The sequence below is a fragment of the Nanorana parkeri genome, unplaced genomic scaffold, assembly GCF_000935625.1.
Source record: "Nanorana parkeri isolate BGI_ZX_2015 unplaced genomic scaffold, ASM93562v1 scaffold199, whole genome shotgun sequence".
NCBI lineage: Eukaryota > Metazoa > Chordata > Amphibia > Anura > Dicroglossidae > Nanorana > Nanorana parkeri.
The window spans coordinates 926,705-945,290 of NW_017306467.1; the positions used below are offsets into that span (position 1 = coordinate 926,705).

Genomic DNA, 18,586 nt, shown 5'->3' on the forward strand with positions numbered 1-18,586 from the left:
TTGTATCCCGACTCCTGGTATCTATTTGCTATCGAGGCTTTGAATGTCATCGCCAGGATAGTGGCCCTCTGTTGCTCCGTGAGCGTACACTGTAGCTCCGTTTCCCAGTTGTGTAGGAAATGCAGTGATACATCCCCCGCGGGGTCCTGTAGTAATTTGTATATTTGGGATACTGCATGACGAGTAGGAAGCTGATCTAAACATAATTGTTCAAATACCGTCAAGGGTCTGTCAAGGAGTGTCGCATTCGGTACGGCCCTGAGGAAGTGTCTTAGGGAGAGAGCGCCCCAAAATTCCACCGGGGGATCCGTAAGGGACTGTAGATCCGAGACCTGTAGCCAGTTCTCAGGGCCTCTGAAATCCCGGAGGCGGAATTTGTGGGCACGAAGGAGAGCCCGGCGTAGTCGACCGTTGTCGGCCCCTGGTGCAAAGTCAGGATCCCCGAGGACCGGCGTCAGAGGCGAGGGGGTCGGTGATATGGTGGAGGACCTCAGGACTTTTCGCGTTACTCTCAAAGTCGTGTACACCAATGGATGAGATTTGATTTCTTGTGGTATTGTGGAGGACAGCCATGGGAGACCCTCTATGGGGAAACGGTAAGTACTCCGCTCCAGTGCCACCCACTTCTTATCCTCCTTTTGGAGGCTCCAATCAAGAAGTCTGGAAAAGTGTATGGCGGAGTAGTATGCGGACACATCCGGCAGTCCTACTCCCCCCCTACTCCTGGGAAGTGATAGAATGCGTCTACTCAATCTGGGGGTCTTACCCCCCAGATGAACGAGATCATGTCCCCGTGTAGTGTTTTGAAGAATTGGGCTGGTAGACTAATAGGGAGTGCCTGCATAAGGTACAAGACCATTGGCAATATATTCATTTTCACCGCGGCGCAGCGTCCCAGCCAAGAAACATGAAGGGGGCGCCAAGCTTTGAAGTCCAGGGCTATTCTCTGTAGTAATGGAAGGAAGTTAGTGGAATAGACGTCATCCAGGTCCCTGGGAAATGCAGTACTTATTTCAATCACACAGCAACACACAGTATTGCGGTACTGCGTGCTGCAGTGTGATCAATTGCATTGCGGGCAAGAGGTGCGTTTCGGGTGCCATTCAAATTAATGGTAAGGCAATTCACCTCCTGCACTGTTACACACTGGCTTGGTGTGAACGGACCCTCACCGTTACAGTAAATCAGACAAAGGGAAATAACCTCAAGGGATCTCCCTCCGCTATATTTCAAAACTCAAAGTAAATAATATATTCTAGTGCCAACTTATCCCAGGTGCATTGATTAAATTCAAGGAACTCTCTTTATAGGATTTTTACTTTTTTAAGAACTTTACTGCGGGCTAAATTTTGTATTAACCCTTGCAATTGGGCTACCCCTGCACTGCAAGGGTTAAGTGCTCATTTTGTTCTAGGTGCTAATAAAAGTTGTACTCACCTGAAATGCGGAGCCCACTTGCTCTTACACTGGTCCTTCCACCCCTTCTCCCCCTCCGTTGCAGTGGTCTAATATCCCGTAAAATCATCACGTTCTATACACTGTGACTGTGTATAGACGTGAGGACAGTGGGGAACATTCCAATGTTGCAGTGCAGAAAGAGACAGGCTTCAGAGACCGGAGAATCAGGAACCCCATCGCAGGGGTTAATAAAAGTTTTGTTCAGAGTTCGTCTGCAACATCTCTGTCACCCAGAAAGCCTTGGCATCATAAGATCAAATATTCACAACATGTAATAAAGACAGAGGCTTTGTTACTTATCGCTTTAATATACACAAATACACAAAAAAATCTAAGATACCCCATAAAACTCCATAACTACTGCAGGGCTCTGCTTATTATAGAGTATGTATATTGTTCATACAAACCAATGTATGTAGTACATAAGAAAGCACATACAATCCCCCATATAATAAACAATCCAATCCTGGACTCATTTGTATTAAAACGTTCTGGGTTTTCTTAGGTACTCATCATAATACATACAATTTCATAAAATAACATGTTTTTAATTTTCTTTTAAAAAAATATATGTATACATGATTACAAACAACCCACTTGTGCTTATGTAGGAGGAAAGACCTCCATTGGCTTTCCAAGTCACATATTACTTTTGTCACAGATGTGATCCACAGATTCATAAACTTCGGTATCCATAAGTAAGGAATCTATAATCATCCACTTTGGATTCCTTACCTATGAATATTGAAGTTTATGAATGAAGATGAAGGGGTGTGGTATTTTGACTCACTAGCCTACCTATTTATATGTACAGTATATATAATATATCAAACATATATATCTGTAGATTAAACACTTGAAAGGCTTTGTAACCCCATAGGAAAAACTTTCATAATCTGGGTGATTCATATGTGTATTCACGCAAAAACAATCAATCCATTACGAAAACTTGTCTAAACACCAAATGTAATACACCCAAGCAGAGGCGTATCATCAGAAAATAGCAAGCTCTGAAATTGCACGCCTTTCCAAAACCTGAGACCCATATTTAAAAAAAAAAAATATGTATACATGAGTACAAACAACCCATAATACCACCATAATATCAAGTCAAAAATGCAAGTCAAACACATCAGAGTCCCCCTTTAAATCAGAGTTCCCCTTTACTTCAGAGTCCCCATTTACATCAGAGTCCCAAGAGCTCCCTTTTGACATAAGAGTCCCCAGAGTCGTCCCCCTCCCCCCTTACATCAGAGTCCCCCCCTACATCAGATTCCCCAGAGACCCTCCTTACGTCAGACTCTGCAAGGGGGGACTCAGTGCCCAGAGTCTCCCCCTTACATCAGAGTCCCCCCTTGCATCAGTGTCCCTCTTTGCATCAGATGCTGATGTAAGAGGGGACAATGGGGAGCCTGATGTAAGGGGGTGACTTTAGGCACTGAGTCCCCCTTACGTCATAGTTACCCCATACAACAGCATCCCCCCTTACATCATAGTCTCCAGAGTTCCCTCGAATATCAGCGCCACCAGAGACCCCCTTTACATCAGAGTCCTAAGGACTTAGATTTAATGGGGCAATCTGATGTAAGGGGGGGCTCTGAGGACTCCCCCTTTTTATCAGAGAGCCGTCCATCCGTCGACTACCGAGCACCCTTGTTACTTTGATGGATGAGCGGTGAGGAGTGCAATGTGTACATGGACTGTAACCCCTTTTTATCTTTTTATCAGAGTCCAGAAACAATGCTGAATGGCCACTTGTAAATCATTCACATTACAGAAAAGAAGATGTACAGTGTTATGTACACAGTATTAGTGGAATGAACATGTTTGCTCTTGAGTATGTTGATAACAAATCTGAGGGTTTTTTAATCATTATCTGAATGGGTACATAGTTCTGACAGCCGCACACAGAGGATGCATGGCCTAGGACACAGACATGATGGATCCAGGTCTGTACACCGGCAGTGCCCAGCTGTCAAAACTTGGAGCTGAGGGAAGCAGTGTGTGAGGGCACACAGCTCTTGCGTCTAAAAAGAGTTACATGAACTGCCCACATGCTTCTTCCCACAGCTCAACAACTGGCCCTTCACGCTGTATGCAGCAACAAGCCCATGTGAATGAGGCCTCATATGTACAGTATGTATATTGGGCTCATACGTTTCACTGTTTCCTTAAAGTGGGAGGAGCCACTGGAGCCCCCTAAATTAATATGGAAATGTCTACTTTTAATCAATAACAAATATTGCAGATTATATTTTTTCCAGCCAAGTCTGGAAGGCTACATATCCAAATGCTTCCTCAATAACGTAGTGCGAAGAGCTATAATGATGTGCAAAGTGTCATACCCTATAGCAATCAACCATCTTTCACTGATTTGACTCCTGAATCTTGAGGATAATCTTTTTCTGCATATTTGTCTTACCTGACAAAGGATTTATGTTTCTTTCTACTATATTTAGTCCTGAGATTTATGCAGTCCTGCCACACTGTATAGTCAATCTAAAGACCAGCCTTAAGGTGCCCATACACTGCATGATCCTCGTACGAGAATCGTGCAGTGTATGGAAGGCGTGCGACCGTTTCTAATATACGGTCGCACGACTTTTGTATATCGAGCATGTTGGAAAACCAGCCGAGAATCGTACGATTTTCGGCTGGTTTTTAACATGATCGAGAGATCACTGCCAAACAGGCCGTTGTGCGCACACGCACACTGCCCGTTCAGCATTGCAGTCATCGGAAGCCTGCCCCTCAGGGGGGAGGGCTTGCGATGATCGCAAGTACGATCTGCCTGTCCAAAATGGGCAGATCGTACGTTTTTTACAACCCTTTACAACCCTTGCAAGACAAAAGTCTTGCGAGGGTTGTAGAGTGTATGGGCACCTTAAGGAATGTTCTCTATTGCCGTTAAAGCCGACTTTGCACTGCAAAAGCAAGTTCTACTTATGCATTGAGGCCATACTTCCACCAATCTGAAAGACTGCAATAAAGTAAAAAATAATTGTGGGGCAAAAAAAGTTAATAAAAATATACTTTTTGTATCCCTAGCTTCTGCCAGAGGCAGAGGATGTTACAATGCTTCTGGTGAGATCTCAGGAATGCTGAGTAGCTCAAATCTCACGAGATGACACTCTAGAACAAAGCAGAAGCATCTTCTCGTAAGATTTGGCCTACTTAGCATTCCCCAGGATCTCACAAGGATGGTGATGTCACCCCCTGCAGTACAGAAACTGGGGGTAAAGTAGGTATATTTACTAACATTTTTTCCTGGTTATCTACATTGTGTTTCTTTTTTTCTGAACTTGAGAAAAGCTTTTAAGGCCTGTTCACACTAGGCTAGATAGGAAAGGCTAGTGCATTGTGGCAGCTCCAGCACACTGCCGGAGCTGTCATATATTGTTTTTAACCTCTTGCCGTCCGCCCGTAGTAAAAAAACGGACGGACGGCACTGCAGCATCTGCGGGCACGCACGGGCAGAAAAGACCCGTCCAATGCGAACACCCGGTAACGGATAGTATACCGCGAGCTACAGCTACAATTATGTCTGGATCCGCCCAGCTGCGTGAGTGACAGCTGGCTCTGCCTATCTAGAGACAGAGTCAGCTGTACACGCCCCTCCCCCGTCCGTTCCGCCAGTCAGCGCTGGATTATCGGACAGGGGAGGGGGAAATCCAGTCACTCCCCTGTCACAGCTCTCCCCCGTGACAGGATTGAGAAGTGAGCGAGTGCCGGTATGTGTTCGCTCACCTCCCGATCTACTGAGCCGACCTGTGACAGTTTTATTGTCACAGGTCGGCTAGAACTATGAGAACGAGTGAAAATCACTCACCTCATAGTTCTCCTTTAACTTTATATTGTATGTACAATGTGTACACTCCATTCAGGGACCAGAAAAACAGCAACGCGCGCTGCGCTGCTCTGTGGCGACCTGCGGTGACATTCAATGCACTGCAATAAACTGCAGCATGTTTGCATTTTATCTCAGCGCAGTGCTCATCGCACCTGCATTATTGTGTGAATGGGACACATCGAAAAGCAATTGTTTTCTACGTGTCCTTGCAGTGACTTGCATTTATCTGGTGCGGTAAAACGCATCTCACCGCAGTATTGTGAAAGGGCTATAGCATTACAAGTGCTAATCACAGAATCAGCTACCTTTATATTTGTTCAGCAGTATTAGCGGTTTGCTTTGATTTGTGATGCTTTGTGAGTGCAGCAGAGTGTAGAGGATTAGCTGCTATATACGGGGTGTATGTTTCTATGTTTCCAAATGTACTCTGCTAATTAGTAACCCATTACTTAATGCAATGTCAATGTTAGGATTAGGATATATAGTTAGTATTCCAAGCGAAAGTAAGACCCAGGGGGTGGCTGGCAACCTACACGTACAGCATTGCATTGTGTAAAGATGATTCAAACTGTTCAGCTCTGAAAATATTATTTATCCTGACTCTTTATACATGTAGTAACTGTGTTAATGATAACATTTAACATAGAAGGTTCTGCTTTTTATGAGGTTATTATAATCCCACCTCAAATATAATATTTCACAAAAGTAAAAGATATAATATTCCTTCTTTATTAAAGTGTTGTATTTATGATTGCTCTAACAAGGTTGGACATGAGCTGACAAAATATGCCTTCATAGAAAACCTGTAGCAAGTAAGGTTGCCTCCTGTCCCAGTTTCACCTGGACAGTCTGGGTTTTGAGCCCTGTATGTGCTGTGTGCGGGTTTCAGCTGGCCTTCAACGTACATATGTACATATTTAAATATTATGGTTAGGAATAAAAATATATTTAAAGTATTTTTTTCACCATATCAATATGGAATAATACATATTAGTATTTTTAGCAAAATGGTGGAGCTTTAGTTTCCATTTTTACATGTCTTCCAGAGAATCCTTTTTCCAGTCTGTTGTAAGCAAAGTTTGTTGTTTACAGAGCTCTGTAGCTCAAACGGCCTGTCTTATATTCTCCTCAAAAGGGTCACATAGCGGCTGCAGTTGGTAATGGCTCTTACATGTGTATATACAGTATAGGGTAATACTTAGGTGTTAACACTGGCTTAAGCTGGCCATACACTATTCAAATTTCATCCGGTTTCTTTCAGCCGGTATCTCTCGAACAGCTGATCAAAGGAGCCAGTCAGAAAATCTTTGAACGAAGATTTTTTTTTTAGTATTCTGACAGTGGGCGGCAGCTGCCATCAGAGAACAATGCAAACAGCAGGCGGTTCCTCAATCAACGGTCATAAGCACATGGGCTGAACCAAGAAAATATTACAGTGTATGGCCAGCTTTAGTTTTGTTCTGTCTAGACTAACAGCTTGGCAGCCACACATAAAATAAATGACCATTCACTTCACAATTCTGCAGTGATATAAAAGACTGCATTCGGCAGTTCTGTGATATTGTTTGCTTTAGTGAAAGATATCTTGAAAGAAGATTGCCAGTAATAAAAAAAATGACCATAAATAAAAAAAAAACAATGCAGTGAGCCATTTTAAGGTTGCTTTAATTGTTCACACACTTCATTGCTCTGGTTCCAAAGTACACTCTTGGTCATGTGGAGCCTTGCTAATCAATTTTATGTCACGCATTGTACTCCTTACGTTTCATTCATTCAATTAAGGACTCTCAGGTCACACTAACCTATTAATATTAATACCATGCTCAGATTCCTCTCCCTCTCTGAATAAATACAGCTTACTTGTGTTTACCCTCAAGCTCTCCTCTGCACATGCTGTTTCCTATTTTTAAAATGTGGTTCTTTTTTTCTTTATTGTACAGTGTTCAAATGTTTGCACCATGTGTATGGGTTTTATAGTAAGTTTATTTACACATGCTAAATAAGAATTGTAAATTATAACGTGTATGGGATAGTAGCTAATTACCACTATCTATCATACACTGGTACAAAAAAAAGAGAAGTAGAGTTTTTTTTTTTTAACCAAGTACATTTTTATTGGTTTTAATTAGAAGATAACATCAGATATCATCATAAAAGGATGCAATCAAGTACAACTATCGATAGTCATATAAGCGGGAAAAGTTATAGACATATTAAAACGTTACAAACTATCCCCGCAATATTCTATTACATTGTAGCATTAATACCGCTGCACTAAGCATAAGTAACAAAAAAAAACATTAATAGAAGAGCAACTAAAGAAGGGAGGAAAAAAAAATCAATCTAAGATTCTCTAGGGAGCCCAATTTGAGTTGGAGGAATTCCAAGTCAACCAGGAGTTCCAAAGGCCGTCAAATCTTTGGATACTATCATTTTGGAAAGCCAGTATTCTCTCATAGGAATAGTGTAGATGGACCAAATTGGCAGGTTTTTTGTTTTTTTTTGAAGGTAGTAACTCAAAGGATCAAGGGTGTTCACTCTGTTCAGCAGCCATTTTTGGTAGATGTTACGTACATGGAGCATGTACGATATGGAACACTGTACGATATACAGTATTGGACTGTGTGCTGCATAATTGCTGTGACCAGGCTGTTGACCACATTTGAAGAGCTGTGTGAAATCTGGCTTGGATTACAGAGAGCTCAAATTAAAATAGATCTAAACCCAATCACTAAAATGTCATATAACATGTTGACATTATCTCAGAAGTTGTTTTCTGTCTTTTTATGTAACCTACCACAAACACTACTCTTGTTTAGTGTTTTTTTTAAAGAGATCCTGTCACCGCCTTAAAAAATGCAGGTGAAATGACAGAAGAATCAAGAAAATTTGTCTACTCCAGGAGAGTCATTTGTCTACTCCAGGGGAGTCATTTGTCTACTCCAGGAGAGTCATTTGTCTACTCCAGGAGAGTCATTTGTCATCTCCAGGAGAGCCATTTCCCTAGCACAGCTCCCTCCCTTCTTGCATTTCTTCTGGGAGTGTCTAATTACTGTATGTATGGACCCAGCAACTCCATCTCTCCCCTTTTCTGCCTACATAATATGTGCTGACCCAGCATCTTCATCCTTCCCCTCCTCTGCCTTCATAACCTTTTAAGTAGCTGTCAGGGGAGGGATTAAGGAGAATACTAAATTGACAGCTCTGAATCTGCTGGGCCTGTTAACATCACCTCCAAGATGGCAGTGCCTAGCAGTTGCCTCAGTTGTGCCTTTAAATATATACACAAGGGTGGCTTTTATATTTAAATAACTTGCAGAAAATATGTTAAATGCACATATAATCTTATTGGAACATTTTTTCAACATAGCAGACCCATAAACACAGATATATAAGTTCAAGAGGTACCTGCAGTGAGTATTTAATGGCACGCATTTGCACTAATCTTTGTAGAATGCCCACTACTATTTAGCAACATGGGTGAATTGGTTCCTTTTGTGGACTTTGTAGCGCAGGATACATGGAAGCCAAAGTCTTTTTAAAACTTTTTGTAAACCTTTCCAGTCCTATGACCCTAATAGAAAATCTCAGCACGAATTTTAAACCAATCTGGAAACCTTGCTGTAATGACATAGTTACATAGTATTTGAGGTTGAATAAAGACATTAGTCCATCAAGTCCAACCTATTAGGATCTCATTCTAGGAGTACCCGTACCCCTGTATATTACGGTCCCTTAAGAAATCGTCCAAAAGTTTCTTGAACAATTCCACATTATTTGCTGAAATCACCGCCTGTGGCAGTGAGAGACAGCTATGATTATATCACTGACAGTAGACATGTACAATTCATTTTGAAAAAATTCATTTTTCGGACGAATTTTCGTTATTCTGAGATTCGGATGTACCTGAATTTCCGAATCACAGAAATGACGAATGAAAACGAATCCGAATTTTGGAAAACAAAATTTCTGACGAAATTAGTTAGTGGCAGTCAGCACGAATTTACATTTGTGGACGAATTTTCGTTGCAGCAAAGTGACATTAGAGAGGATTTTTTTTTTTTTTTAATTCTCCTTTAAATGTCCCTTTGCTGAAACGAAACGAACACGAAACGACAATTCGTACAGGCTACCGCTAACGAATTTCGCCTGAAACAAATTGACTTTCGGACCTGAATCCCGAAAAATGAAATAACACAAAATCTGAATCAAAACGAAACTAAACCACTTCTTTGCCGGTGCACATGTCCAACTGACAGACAAGCTAAAACGATTTCATGTTATAAATATAGTTTTTACAAAATAAGCCTCTGCTTATCCCAAAGCGGTATTTTCTGTGGTCAGATGGAAAAGGTGCAACAGATTCCTCCATCTACGCTAAACTGTGTGGATGGAGTAATCTCCACCTGGGCCAATCAGTTGCACTTTTTTCATCTGACCACAGAAAATCTGCAGATAATTGTAAGGTGTATGAGCACCTTTAAGAAGGGACGTGCGGTCAGGGGAGGCATGTGAGGCAGAGCCTCACCTAGTATTATGGAGGAAAAAGCTGTCAGCTTCAAGTCTGAAGCTGACAGCTTTTTCTCCATTCAGATAGGCTACTAGCAGGTTACACAGCAGGGAAAGCCTCCCCACTGTGTAACCTGTCATGTACGGAGCATTGCCTGCTAATTACAGGCAGCGCTGCATCCGGCTTTTGACAGGTAGTTAGGTTACACAGCAGCGGGCTTCCCCACTGCTTGTGTATCCTAACTATTGAGGCAAGAGCTTTCAGCGTCTACTCTTTGTTAGAGGCATGAGCTCTGTGGATGGCTTGGACCAATGGCAAAGCGCATTGGTCCAAGCTGTCCAATCAAAAAAAGAAGAAAAGAAAACCACTGAGGCCATCGATCGCGATGTCTCGGCAGTGACGAGCAAGTGAGGGACAGAGGGGCTCCTCCCTGTCTTCTCCCTTCCTCTTTCACACTAGCTCGGGGAATGGGTTGGGGGTGGGGCTTTGACTGGTGGGGCGGGGCTTCATCTGACTCGGGGGCAAGGCGGGACATGCTGTGGGCAAGGCTGTGGAATGCCTCACCCGGAACCAAAGGTACTGCACGTCACTGGTGGAAACCCTACTAACCATAGAAAATCTGCAGACAATCTATAGGTGTATGGCCAGTTTAAGATTCTCTAAGTGAAGAGATGTTACTATTTTGCAGTTGTCACGGATAGTAATTTTTTTAGGAATACTCCTACCTGTGGACCCCACTAGGTCTATCAATGCTTCATGCAAACAAGCCTTTTTTTCTGACATCATAGCCAAATATGAGCTGTCAAAGTACACTGTCCCTTAGGCTGTCCTTGAAAACCGTGGTGGTTTTGTAACACCACATGCAAAGAGTATGTTTTTGCAAAGGTCCACCACAGCAGTGCCCAGCTTTTCTTGTTATTTGGGTGACAACACCTTGCCCAGCAACCTTCCACAGAGCAAAAGTGGAACAGGACCCCATTCATTGCAATTCGTGTTCAGCAGATATTTTTTGATGAATGTGCAGGCGCATTGCAGGTTGAATCGAATTCTGGCCAATTCACCACTTATTAAGAATTCTAGGACAGTTAATGCAAATCATAACCACTAAAGAAAAAAGAATTCAGCTGGAGCAAATGTAAAGGTAAATATCTGAACTTTGGGATGAACAGCTTATTCAGATTTTGACAAGGTAAATTTAGCAATAAAAAAGTGATCAAATTGAGTGAATGACTTGGTGAGTAAGTATTTCATGTAAATGATTTTTTGAGAATTAAAACATCCAGTTGCTTTTCACACAGAGCAGGAGAAAAGCTCAGTGAGTAATTATTCTTATACAAATACAAAGGGATACTTTTACGAATAGAGAGAGAGCTCAGGTAATACCACTGTAATAGATGCTTAAATGAGAACAGGAAACCATTTAAAAAGAAGACAGAGCGACCATAACAAAAGACAGAGAGGACATCAAGCTAGAAGAGGTAATAGACACTACTGGAGACACAGCAATCTATGACCTCCTGTAGAAGGGGATTTAACACTTCCCTTCTTGACCCATAAAGGAAAAAAGAAGGTTTTAGCTATACATACTGTACACTATTGATGTCTATAGGTGCCTTCCCAGGTGAAATTGTCCTGTAAAGTGGGAAAATAAATAGTTCCAGGGATAAATCATTAACACCTAAACTGTGTCCTTGAAAATTATAGGTAGTTTTAGGGTGGTGGTAAGTTGATGTTTTATGTATGTCACCAAGGTCAAATTCCTAAAGTTTCAGATAATGTTGTTTAGAGTACATGTCAGCCGCCTGCTGACTGCTAGCTCAGTGCTTGCATAACTTATTTCAATGTAGTAAAATGGGTTTAACAGCTGACAGTTACATAATAGCATGATGGTGGCAGAACTAGCCTCTTTTACAGGGGTCCTCAAGCCTTTATAATACTTATATACATATGCATAGTGGCTTTTTAGACAGTTACACCAAAGTGATCTTGTAAAATGGTGAGTAATACAGACTGGTATGCTGTCAGCTTAACTCAGGTAGTTGTGTAAAAAAAAACTTGTTAGATGGGATAAGCTTTTCTGAGCTCAAGCAACACCAAGAATTCAAGTGCAACTAAAGTCAAAACTTTTTCGTTCGGACGGAGTGGAGAGGAATTAGAAACACTGTCAGGTTTTCATTGCTGTCTGGTGTCCCCATTAGCAGATCTGGGAACTCATCGGAAATTACCTGGCAATGCCGGATTTTTATCAGCATTGCCGGGTTATTGCCAGATATGTCAAAATCTCCTGGGCTGTCTGTTGGGGGGAATGGGCTCCGTTCCGTGCACAGCCAGTAGTCTATGTAAAGCCCAAACTGGACTCCAGTGCAATGCTGGTAGCCCCCTGTTGCTGGTTGCTATGGATGCTGGCGACTGCCAGCGGCCAAGCAACCAGTGACTTCACCACGTCAAGCTACACTTACTCTGGCAGAGGATGAAACTTCCATCAGGAGGTCTGCCTCTGGAGAGACTCAGCTCAGGCCTGTTCAAACTTTGTTCCACCCTTCTGGCTCACCGCTACAACCCTTGGTCTGCCGACTGCATGGCAGCCAGGCTGACATGCTTCTAGAGGGATCAATAAGGTAAATTATACTAGGCTGCAGTTTAATGACTTTGAGGACTCTAATGCAGGGGCGTCCCGAGGCTGGGTGACACCCGGAGCGGTAACCGAGTGTCATCCTGATACTGTCGGGCGTTCGGTCCGTGACCGAGCGCCCGACTTTTCAGAGGGGGGTGACACCAAAATGACTGTGAGTCATTTTGGTGTCACCCCTCCAATGGTGTCACCCGGTTGTGGGCCGCACCCCCCTTGTGACTCCACTGCTCTAATGTGAGGGGGCCCCAGGGGACTGAGTACTTTAATGTGAACAGGGGCTCCTAATAAACCTCAGGTGCTTAACCACCTCCTCATGTATCACTTGCCCCTCTCTTTTAGATTGTAAGCCGTCACGGGCATGGCCCTCCTTGCCATCTTGTCTTGAATTGTATTGTGATTGTAATGTCTTCCTTATATTGCAAAGTGCTGCGCGAACTGTTGGCGCTATATAAATCCTGTATAATATTCAGAATAAGAATAATAACAATGAGTTCTAACATCCTGTTTTAACATCATTATTGTAATAGAAATAGATACTATAGTTGTTTTTATTAATGCAATCAAAACTTACTTGAAAAAACATCTCTTTTATGTAGTGAGTGCTACCTTCCGTCTATCCAACACTTTCATCAACTTCCTGGGTTCCCAGTGTGCTTTGCCTCTCTTTCCCTGCTGCTTGATGTGATGCAATCTCAATTTCTCAAGACTACATATACCATCATGCATTGCTTCCAGCAATGATAATGTTACATTGTTCAGATGCTGAGTTGTAGTTCAGGAGGCAGGCTCAGTTGTGATACAACGAAGTGCATATTCAGAGGGCTGAGTGAAATTGTGTCAGTGCATTGAGGAGGTACATCCTACGGGCATCTTCAGTAAGTAGGTTAACAAACTTTTATTAGGAGTGGGAAATAACTTATTGAAGATCAGTATATGGAAATACATTTTTTTTCTTTTTTGACCAAAGATACCATTTATGGATGTTTTTATGAAATATATAAGTGTAAACCCACCTATCCCTTGGGGGTGTTTTACACTTCTGCTTCAAGAAATTGGGTGCCAAGTGAAGACAAAATAGAGTGAGGTCTCAAAACTATATGATTTGTCTCTATTGACCAACAATATTTAAAATCATATATTTTTTAAAACACTATAAACTCTTTTATAAACTTTATAAAACTTAAAAGTTTAAGAGCAACTCCGAGTGATATGCAAAACCAGTCCGTGAGCTCTAGAAAACAATTGTGTAAAAGTTCACTCGAGTCTGACATTTATAGTATCCCTTATAGCCAGGGGATCCCAGGGACCAGTCCACCTGAGACCCTGCAGAGCCCACCATAGAGAGCCTGTACAGCCCAGTTTTTTTCTTAGATGTGCTAGTGGATAGATGAGGGGAAGTTAGTGTTAGTGATAAGGGAGTGTGGTTAGTGTTAGAGAACAGGGAGTGTGGTTAGTGTTAAAGAAAAGGGAGTGTAATTAGTGAAAGGGAGTGTGGTTAGTGTTAGAGAACAGGGAGTGCGGTTAGTGTTAGAGAAAAGGGAGTGCAGTTAGTGTTAGTGAAAGGGAGTGTGGTTAATGTTAGAGAAAAGGGAGTGCGGTTAGTGTTAGAGAAAAGGGAGTGTGGTTAGCGTTAGAGAAAAGGGAGTGCGGTTAGTGTTAGAGAAAAGGGAGTGCGGTTAGTGGTAGAGAAAAGTGAGTGCCGTTAGTGGTAGAGAAAAGGGAGTGCGGTTAGTGGTAGAGAAAAGGGAGTGCGGTTGGTGTTAGTGAAAGGGAGTGCGGTTAGTGAAAAGGGAGTGTGGTCAGTGTAGGGTCCTGTTCAACATATTTTTTGGCCAGAATATATTTCCTTACCTTGAATGCACTGATGACTTGGAATACACTTTTCAATTGTATATTTTTAAAGTGTTAAAATAAAAGTCGGAGCACGGAAGGACCTGGTGGGACAGCCTGTGGATGGACTGGGTGGGAGGGTGTGTGTGGACTCGGTGGAACAGCCAGTGGACAGGCCTTTGGTCTGTTGGGGGGCGGGTCTAAAGCTGTGTAAGGGGCCCCAAAGTTTCTGATGGCAGCCCTGGTGAGGATTGTATGTTGTACCTATTCAAATGATTGCATTATTTATGTAAATGTATAGAACATAAAGATGTCATTTTATTGTTGCTTTGAATATGATGTTTGTAAATTGGTATGCAGCAACTGATCATTATTCCTGGTGTCTTTGCTATTTTGCAGAGGATGTGCGCACTGGCCCAGGGCAAACTTTGCCGCTCAGTATGGAAAGGATTGGTCCTGGGAACCCTCTTCACCAGTTTTTTGGTTCTGTTGTACTCCTATGCCGCTCCACCTCTAAATCTTAGCAGCACACAGTGAGTCATCTATAAGCATCTTATAAGTACTGGTTTCAATGTAATTAGTTTACATCATCATGTTTGATCCTCATAGTTTTTGCATCATTAAAGTGAACCCCCTCTTGTGTTGAGAAATAAATCTTCTCCAGGTCAGTTCTACACAAGAGTTATAAAAAGCTTCATTGCAAAGTTTTTCTTGCACCTGCTTTGTAGATAATGAGACAGGCAGTTCTTACAACGTCCTCAAGCTGATTGCCCCTTTAACATGGCATTCCGATCAAGTCCGCCTGTCAATTTTTCTGAGGCTCAGTGTTAAGGTGCCCATACACCTATCGATTTTCAAGCAGAGGTCAGGGGCAGGCAGCAATCAGTTGAAGTCAGCACCAATCTAGGTCGAAGCAACAGATCAGCAGGAGCACAAGCTGAAAGACCGTTCAGCACTGACCCATTGGGCCAGCTGGTTTAAATAGGAACATCTATTAGAGGGCCGTGAGTCATTTCCTGTGCACCACCGCGTCACTTCCTGTGTGTCACATTCCGTTGTGCGTGCATGCGTGCTAACAGATGTTTTTCCGGCAACCCGGAGGACTGGGACACACGCATGCGTAGTAGCACACAAGCTCCCGGCTATGGCCTTACACACCAACTTCTCTGGGGGTCCCTAGGTGACATTAGGGGTCTTGGAGACGCCTGATGTCTCCATAAATAGGACCTGTCATGTAAATTGGCTATCACATAGATGCAGAGGCGGCTCTAGACTTTGTGAGGCCTTAGGCGAAACTCAAACGTGAGGCCCCTACTTACAAATGAAAAAATGAAAAAAAATGCAAACAATAATAAAAAATTGAATGAATCAATTGCATATTTTAAGACACGCCTAGAGCTAGAATTTCATTTCTGTCTCTTATATAATTCTATAAATAACTAGACACAAAACCCTGACCCTAAGGAAGTAATTCACAAAGTGCAAAGGTCAGTCGTAAGTAACGCACAGACTGCAGAGGTCAGTCGTAAGAAACATACAGAGTGCATCAGTCAGGAGAAGGTATCGCACAAAGTGCAGAGGTCAGTAGTAAGTAACCCAAATCAATTTGAAAAATTAAATCGCAGAGGTCAGTAATAACGCAGAGTGCGGAAGTCAGTAATAACGCAGAAAAGCCCAGGGGTAGGGACGCAAAGTATAGAGGCAGTGGATGCAGAGTATAGAGGGAGGGAACGCAGAGTTTAGAGGGAGGGGACACAGAGTTTAGAGGGAGGGGACACAGAGGTGTGACGTATAGTGCGCAGGTCAGCTGGGACACACAGCACAGGGGTGGGATGCACAGCGCAGGGGTAGAATGCACAGCACAGGGGTGGCACGCAGGGGGTGGGATGCAGAGTGCAGGGGTGTCACAGGGGTGGGACGCAGAGTGCAGGGGTGTGACACATAGTATAGAGGGAGGTGACGCAGAGTTTAGAGGGAGGGGACGCAAAGTTTAGAGGGAGGGGACGCAGAGGTGTGACGTTGAGTGCGCAGTTCAGCTGGGGCACACAGCACAGGGGTGGGATGCACAGCGCAGGGGTAGAATGCACAGCACAGGGGTGGCACGCAGGGGGTGGGATGCAGAGTGCAGGGGTGTCACAGGGGTGGGACGCAGAGTGCAGGGGTGTGACACATAGTATAGAGGGAGGTGACGCAGAGTTTAGAGGGAGGGGACGCAAAGTTTAGAGGGAGGGGACGCAGAGGTGTGACGTTGAGTGCGCAGTTCAGCTGGGGCACACAGCACAGGGGTGGGATGCACAGCGCAGGGGTAGAATGCACAGCACAGGGGTGGCATGCAGGGGGTGGGACCCAGAGCACAGGGGTGGGATGCAGAGTGCAGGGGTGGGACGCATAGTATAGAGGGAGGGGACGCAGAGTTTAGAGGGAGGGGACAAAAAAAAGAGTATAGAGGGGGGGCACAGAGTATAGAGGGGGGGACACAGAGTATAGAAGGGGGTGGGGCACAGAGTATAGAGGGAGGGGGGTAAAGTATAGAGGGAGGAGGGCAGAGTATAGAGGAGGGGGGTGCACAGTAGAGAGACTTACAGTGCATAAAGGTTGTTGTTGTTCTTCCCTCTTCCTCTCCTGGTGGGGGGGAGTAGTTATGTTTTTTGCTGTGAACCCTCCAGTGCAGCATGGTGCCTCCAGCCGTCTTCCTGCTTCCAGGACACGTTCTCCTTCTGTCAACTGGCCAATGCAGGCTTCCTCCCAGCCCATAGCAGCTAGAGTGGGAGGAGCTGCACATTCTTGCAGAGGAGCCCGACGATGGAAGCGGGCAATGGCATTAGAGCAGAGAGCAGCTGAAAGCTGAATCGCCTTTTCTCCTCTCCGGCCGCTGCAGCTACAGAGCGGCCAGAGGAGAGCGATAAAGGACAGCTGTGATCGCCGCTGCGGCGGCCGTTTAAAGGGGCCTCCGCCCGGTCCGCTACGGCATTTTTTCACTAGCCACTGATGGCGAGTTAGGCGGCTGCGAGGCCCCCGTGAGGGCGAGGCCTTAGGCGACCGCCTAACTCGCCTAATTAGAGAGCCGCCTCTGCATAGATGGCTTCTTAGCCCCTATGTGATAGCAATAAAGTTAAGTGTAAAAAATTTTTTAAAAGAGTAATAAACAAATTAAAGAAACATAAAAAAATTCCCCCACCGCCCACATACACTCGCAAACATGCGTCGGGTGCGCCTATGTGCGTACATATCACTGCGAACGTCAGAGTGAAAGCTATAGTTTTAGTGCCATCAATCACTGATAACACATATGGGTCTATTCACGAAGCAGCCCGAGGATCTAGCCGTAGCTTCAGCCGATCCTTCGGCTAACTTCGGCCCCAGGACCCCTTCGGTTCAGTAGAACCGAAGGGGTGCTGTACGGGCTATTCACTATAGCCCGTACAGCTCCCGAACTTGGCCGAGTGGCTCAGTCGAGCCGAACACATATGCCTCGGCTCCGCTGAGCCGCGCTGAAAGCCGAAGAAAAAACAGTGTTTCTCTCCTTGGCGGCCGGGAGCGGGAAACTTTTTTCTTTTCGTTTTTTTGACAGCAGCAGAAACGCTGGCCAATAGAAAACAGTTGGGCGGAGCTAGCTGTCACTGCTAGCTCCGCACAATCTTTTTCTATTTATTTTTTTCTACTTTTAAAACTATTTTTCTGTTCTGCTCCGTAACTTTCTCAGTCCACAAGCAAATTGTGCGATTACATGTGGGCTGCTGACAGATGTGGCCGCTGTCACCCTGTCATTAACATGAATGGGTACAGTGGCTGCATCCCAACCGGGCACATCTGCGATTCTTGCGGCAAGAATCCCTGAACGCACATACAAGCCCCATGTGAATGCAGCCTAAGGCATTATTTAGTACAGCGGGGGTTTGTTTAATATGACAATGTAAAGAATAGTGACCGAATGCAACTAAACAAACTTATTTTCTCACCAATGTAGTATGTACTGTCCAGGTATTGCACCTTGCAGATTGCTTTTGACTTTAACAAAAGAACCATATTATTTTTTTTGCTTGTTTGATCACCATTATTAACATTGCCTCTCTCAGTTGTCACCTTTAAGAACACCAGATTTCTTATTGTTATATTTGTATATAGAAGGAAGGAGGAGTCAGATAAGCAGTGCAAATAAATGTTTCTGACATTCCAAAGCAGGATTTAAAGCAGAGTGCCATATGTCATCAGAAAAAATAAGACAACCACATTTTAGCAGTTGTGTGCACCCCATATGTTCTCTCTTATCTCTCTATGCTTATCCCAAAATTAACTTTGCCGCCTA

The 18,586-nt window shown here is 43.8% G+C and overlaps 1 protein-coding gene across 1 annotated transcript in view; it reads left to right on the plus strand.

Annotated features, from left to right (window-relative positions):
• GAL3ST1 (galactose-3-O-sulfotransferase 1) overlaps positions 1 to 18,586 on the plus strand; it is a 41,619-nt gene that overhangs the window by 12,879 nt on the left and 10,154 nt on the right. Inside the window, exon 2 of the mRNA XM_018555500.1 lies at positions 14,680 to 14,813. Coding sequence (XP_018411002.1) covers positions 14,683 to 14,813 — 131 coding nt within the window. The 5' untranslated portion in view covers positions 14,680 to 14,682. The remainder of the gene's footprint in view (positions 1 to 14,679; positions 14,814 to 18,586) is intronic.